The sequence below is a fragment of the Priapulus caudatus genome, unplaced genomic scaffold (assembly GCF_000485595.1).
Source record: "Priapulus caudatus unplaced genomic scaffold, Priapulus_caudatus-5.0.1 Scaffold999, whole genome shotgun sequence".
Classification (NCBI taxonomy): Eukaryota; Metazoa; Priapulida; class Priapulimorpha; order Priapulimorphida; family Priapulidae; genus Priapulus; species Priapulus caudatus.
Window position 1 is genome coordinate 88411 of NW_014578060.1, and position 6408 is coordinate 94818.

The 6408-nt window shown below is 43.8% G+C and overlaps 1 protein-coding gene across 1 annotated transcript in view; it reads left to right on the forward strand.

Moving 5' to 3' along the window:
- Positions 1-4613, forward strand: part of LOC106814894 (supervillin-like) — a gene marked incomplete in the record, with an annotated part of 14080 nt that extends 9467 nt beyond the window's left edge. Inside the window, 3 exon segments of the mRNA XM_014819270.1 lie at positions 829-953; positions 1545-1700; positions 2128-4613. Coding sequence (XP_014674756.1) covers positions 829-953; positions 1545-1700; positions 2128-2214 — 368 coding nt within the window.
- Positions 4614-6408: the final 1795 nt, after the last annotated feature.

The following is a 6408-nucleotide window of genomic DNA, read 5'->3' on the forward strand; positions in this document are numbered from 1 at the left end:
AACACGTTCACGCTTCATTACTGCAGGGGTAGGTTCCATCTATAGAACACGTTCACGCTTCATTACTGCAGGGGTAGGTTCCATCTATGGAACACGTTCACGCTCCATTACTGCAGCAGAAGGTTCCATCTATAGAACACGTTCAGCATGGTTCATCTCTCACATTAGTAGCATATGAGCATTCTCATTTGAGCAATGAGAAACACACACAAAAATATTATATTTAAGTTATGTATTCACATGCACTGCATCTTTCATAAGTAACATTCAAGAAATAGTGAAAAACAGAAGAAGTAAGAAAAATGCTTTAAAAACGAACTAAAGAATCACACTAAAGAGTCACACTTCCGCAAATGAAACAAAGAAAATATTTTAAAAAACTCACTCGTAGAAACCGAAGGCTCATGAAGTTCACTAACACAGTAACTTTCCTGTGACGTGATTCTGTTCAAACGTGACAACGTCACATGATGAGACATTTCATTACTTAGCTCGTGGTACATAGTGTAGTACGTCGTTCTCTGTGTCAATCTAGATGTAGACGACAATAACACTTAATTGCGCTAATTGCGCTAATTGCGCTAATTGCATTCATGATTTCGATCTTGTTTGTTCTCCTATTTGGCTTACAAACGAAATATACAGTCGAATGCTTATACAGTACGAATGAGTCGAGTGGGCAGAGAGCATGGCTTCACAGGTGTGTACAGGCAGTGTATATACTTGTCAGCTAGGTCTTGCTAACAACTATTTTACTGCTGTAATCTGTGAGAGTAAGGCACGTTTCCTTGATGATCATCACCATTGCTATTACTGGCGTGCTTGCAGAGAAGTTAGATGCAAAGGAACTTCCGCCAGCCTACCTCGTCTTTGCTGGCTATGAGCCACTGGAGTTCACCAACCTGTTTCCCTTCTGGGTTCACAACGATGAAGTGAGAGAGTCCAACACGGAGGTTAGTATGTGGCGGAAGTCAGTCGTGTTAGTAATAGCTTCCCAAAAATGTTGCCCATTTTTACCCATGTGCTTTTTTCAGCAATGGTTTTATGAAGGTTGTGAATGGATATGTAATAGAAATTTTTCTGAACAAGATCGTAGCAGAAAAAAACTGATAAGAAGGATATTGTTATGATCTATGGTTTTGTGGATAAAACACACGATGCGCAGAGACTAGATTATGCGTACGACTGGTAGTTTACTCCGGCACGGTAGAGAGCGATTGCACATTGATAGTTGTCTACCTACGTACCAATGTATTACTACGCCTTAATGTACATACTTATATAAAAGTAGTGCAGCATCACAACAAATATCAGATGAAATGTACAACTATTTATATTTCTATAACTATCATAATAAACCGTGCTCAGGTAACAAAAATTACACACGGCAGAATCTGCACTATTTTCAAAATAGATTGGCAACACTTCGGAACAATCCTTCGATTATTTTATGCTCGTTATTATCGATTTCCCCTTGAATATTGCGATCGGGTATCAGAGTGGTCGACCTCAGTGTGTAGACGTGGTGTTTCGTGTAACTGCAGGCATACGGTGACTGGGGCGACAACATTGCTGTAGAAGATGTGCTGCTCAGTATCACTAGCATGGTGTACACACTCGAGGAGCTACGCCAGCGCCCCCTACCTCACCACGTCGACCCGTTAAAGCTCGAGTCCTACCTCTGCGATGACGATTTTGAGGTGATTGAGAATTCTGCGAAATAATTATAGTAATTAATAAAAAATTAACTAATAATCAGTAATTATGCAGAAACGAAAGAGTCAAGTGTGATACTGATGTGTAGTAGGGTGTCCATTTCATACTGCATTTACTCTTCCTCCCGCTGACTTCACTTTTAGAATTTTTAGAGAGAAAGAGAGAGAGAGAACGAGAGTAAGAGAGAGAAAAGAGAGAGAGAGAAAGAGAGAGAGAGAGAAAGAAAGAGAGAGAAAGAGAGAGAGAGCCTATATGCATGTGTACATATGCATGTGTATATATTCGTGTATACATATGCATGTATACATATGCATCAAGAGTACGTAATAGGAGATCTTTTATAATATCTCCTATTATGTACTCTTGATATGCATGCAATAATGATTGTAACAGAGCAATACTTTATTGCAGGAGGTTTTCAAGATGACGAAGGAAGACTTCGACCAGCTTCCCTTCTGGAAGCAGAGGAAACTGAAGCTTCCCACTGGCCTACACTGATGGTGATTCGAGGCAGGAGCAATCCAGAACCGGACGATAAGCAAAGCCGAGTTTCCCAATACATGCTGCCACAGACATCCGATCTTGCAGAGTGTGCTTGGCAGCTCAGTCGAAGGAGGATTAGTATGCCACGATATAACTCTGGAGTATCGGGTTGCATGTGGCGTGACTTGTCAAAACGGTGTAGGCTTTTGCTGTTCAAGTTTCCCCGTCAGGCTTTGCTGAGGGTATCACGTGAAAGCACGCTGTGCAAAAGTGGATTCGATAGTGCTGCCATCTTCGGGTGCAATTCTGTGATTATCGTCGTATTCTCAGCGGACATGCCTTGGTAGGTGGAGGTAAAAAGAGAAAGTCTAGTGCTCAACCGTGCGTGCCAGAACGAAGATATACAGGGTGAGACAAATAATTGAAGGAGGGGTGAATAGATGTGAGGATAGACAGAGGAGTTTTCTGATCGCGTAGGTAATTGCGTATAACCCACCATCTCACCTCAGATATGATGCAATAGCAAATGCACTTGTGATCATTTGTTCATGTGAGGATTATGCCTTAAACCTTCAAGCCCCCTGCCGCATAGCATTACCGTAGTTGCACCATTGGGATAGCAATGTATAATAGAAAAGTTGTGCCTTCCCTTTTGCCTATAGTGCGGATGTTGTCCCTAATGCAGATATATATTATATACATCAACAGTAAGATGTATGCAGGCAATACTGTGATATGATGAATAATTGACTAGTACAATGTAACTTATTCTTGTTGTTGAACTGATTGTGTTTAGTGACTATTTAAAAAAATCATGGGGGCAAACTGACGTTGTTTTTAGTCGTTTTTTCTAAGAGTTATTGTGCTCAAGACTTATTTTGTATGATAACGATAAACTGGTGCTACTGCTGATGTAGTGGATGTAGAATCTTCTGCTTTTACTCCTTATAGCGCTGATGTGAATGTGCTTAACCTTTTGCGTGTTTTTGGGGGATCGAGCTGCCCACTGGTGTTGACAGGGCACGGCTCTTCCCACTGTTGATCTTGTGCGTGGGTCATGCGCCGAGAACAGTAGCGCCCTCTCGTGGGTAGATGTTTCCTTGTGCTGCGACTCCGCCACTGGTCACGACTTTAGTTTTCTATTATTGTTATTGTTCGACGGTGTAGATCTCGTATTGCATCAATCACACGCTATGACTGTCAGCGTGAGTTTACGTGGTTTTTGCGGCAGGAGATTGACCGGGCCGCAGCCACGTAGAATTTATCAACGTGATTATTAAAATAAGGGGGGGGTCGAAGGTAAAATGGAAAAAGGGCGGCGTGCTGTCTGTGTGCATTAAGTCAATGTCAAGTCTGTGTGCAATGCGATGATGATGACGGCGACCTTTTCTTGTCAAAGCTCACGCTCTAAGCCGATTGTAAACTGCTTCGACGACAGCGCGACCTCATTTACTAGAGTGCCATTTGCTGCGCGGTCGATGAGTGAGGAGAGCCAGGTGCGTGAAGATTGAGGGGATGAAAGAAGGTGATCAACGTCTGCCCGACGTCTCTACCTGCGCATCGTGCTCTACTCTACTCTACTCTCTCGCACGCAAAAGCGATCCTGATGCTTCTCCTCGGCGAGAACAAATACCGCGAAATGCTGCGCCGTGCATCTGCTGGCTGCGTCACATATAGCGGCTGCAGCTCTACCCCGTGTAGCCATGGGCTTCCTCTATAACCCGGGGTTGCTGAGATGGAGCCACGCCGACTGAGTGCAATGTGTGATATGATATCAAACCTGCATATATCAGACTCCGAGCGAGGAGCAATGTATATACCTCGGCTACACGCAGCCGATCCAAACGTCTTCCTGATTTATTCGTGAGTTCGGGGCGCGGGTTGTATTGAATGGCGGACGCGCACACTGCAATACACGTGGGTGGCAGCAGTGTAGCACACTGCAATACACGTGGCAACAGTGTAGTTCACTGCAATACACGTGGCAACAGTGTCGTGCACTGCAATACTCTTAGTGGCGGCAGTGTAGTTCACTGCAATGCACGTAGGTGGCGGCAGTGTAGCACACTGCAATACACGTAGGTGGCAGCAGTGTAGCGTTTCGTTATGGCACGGTGTGCATAGGATAGGTACGATGACGTCATCATGCATCTGACGTCACACCAGCTTACGTTGGTCTCTTGTGGCCTTCATCAAGGGGTCACTTGTGTAATCTGACCTTCATTCAGGGGTCACTTATGATCCTATTAGAAAATTTATGGATTCCGTTATAGCTTCCTTGTACAAGATGTGCTGATTAGCGTTTTATGGGGACAGTAAGCCGAGAACAGTGAATCGAATGGAAAAGAGACGTGCCGTTTTTGCTAGCTACTTTTGGCAATCAATAAAATGCCGTTTGTATTATGAGTTTACTATCTCAACGTTCTTTGTTTATTTTTGTGTTTGGCGGGCGGGTACGGTATGGTCGTGTGTGCGTGTGTTGTGTTTGGCGGGCGGGTACGGTATGGTCGTGCGTGCATGTGTTGTGTTTGTCGGGGACGGATATGGTCGTGCGTGCGTGTGTTGTCCCTCGACTAATCTAAATCTACCAGTGGCGCTGAGGGTCTATGTCCCCCAGGGTACTGCCGGAACGTACCCTGGTGCTATATTATATGCCGGCCCGTACCTCGCTAGCTCTAGTACTACATAGCCGCAGCGCTACAGGTTGCCGCTGCAGTGGCAACTGTACGCGGGCTATAGTACTAGAGCTAGTACCTCGCCTACTCCACTACCGAGTCTAGGGAGTCGCCTACGCCTACTCCCTAACCCTAACCATATCAAATAGTGACCAGAGTCCGCTTCCGGTACTACGGACGTACCACAGGGTAACGTATCCGGCAGAAACCCCGGCTGGGACAACCGCACCGCCTAATTGAGTAATGAGCACGCAAGTTGGCAGTAAAGTCCGAGCCGACCCGCAAGACCGCGCCGTAATGCACGCCCTCAGATTAGCAAAGCGGAGTTATAACGTCTGCATTTGCGGACTAGAGTGGCAGTACCATGTTCAATGTTGTAACTTGTAATGTACATTGTTCAAGTGGACTTGCATCATTAGTTGGACTTAAGGTGTTAGGGAGAAAAGTGAGACGGGTTCAAACCCCACAGGCACTTTTTACATAACGCTGATACATATAATATTAACGATTGTGAATGAACACATTAGCATAACATGCCAAAGTAATTTGATCGATTTTTGTTTACATGTCTGTCACTAAGCAATTTATGGATGCTCACTTGACACCGAATATGCGCGCTCCAAACTCGTTCCAAAATGTACCGGTCATTTGCGGTGGCGCCACCGTCCAATGATATTTTATTCATTGGATTGAATTCATTTTATTTCTTAAACGGACACTCTCGAGGCATGGAAGAAATATATAGTTACATAATAAACATTGAAATCATGTTTGGCAACATTTAACAAACAATTAAATAAACGGCAAGATTTAACAAATAACTACATAGCACCCGGTATCACCTGACACCATAGATACTTCGCGTAGATATAACGTTGCATATAAGTGGTGCCATTGGACGGTGGCGCCGCTAGTTCTAAAATGTACCGCTCTCCGTGCTGCGGCGCCACCGTCCAATGGCATTTTATGCATTAGATTGAATTGATTTTATTTCTTCCATGCCCCTTTCGGTGCATGGAAGAAATACATTGTTACATAATTAAAATAGGAATCATGTTTGGAAACATTTGCCAAACAATTAAATAAATGGCAAGATTTAACAAATAACTATAGCACCCGGTGTCATCTGACACCATAGATACTTTACGTACATATTACGGTTCATATAAGTGGTGTATGCTCACCGGCGATTGGACGGTGGCGCCACGAGCGAAAGCGCGGTACATTTTAAAACGAGTTTGGAGTGCGCATGTTCGGAGTTTCAAGTGAGCATCCATAAATTGCTTAGAGATATGTAAATTGTAAACAAAACAAAAATTAGTCGAAAATGAAATGCCAAATTTGTTGTTGTTTTCGGAATTAATGGTATGGAAATACACTAGATAGGACCACGTGACATCTCTGCGTAAACCGGTTCGTCGCCATCAGAAACATGTTTGTTTACATTGATTGTAAATGCGCATATTCTGAACCTAGACTCCTAGTCTAGTGTAGTACAAGGAGCTATAGAGTATATATTAACATATATAGTTTA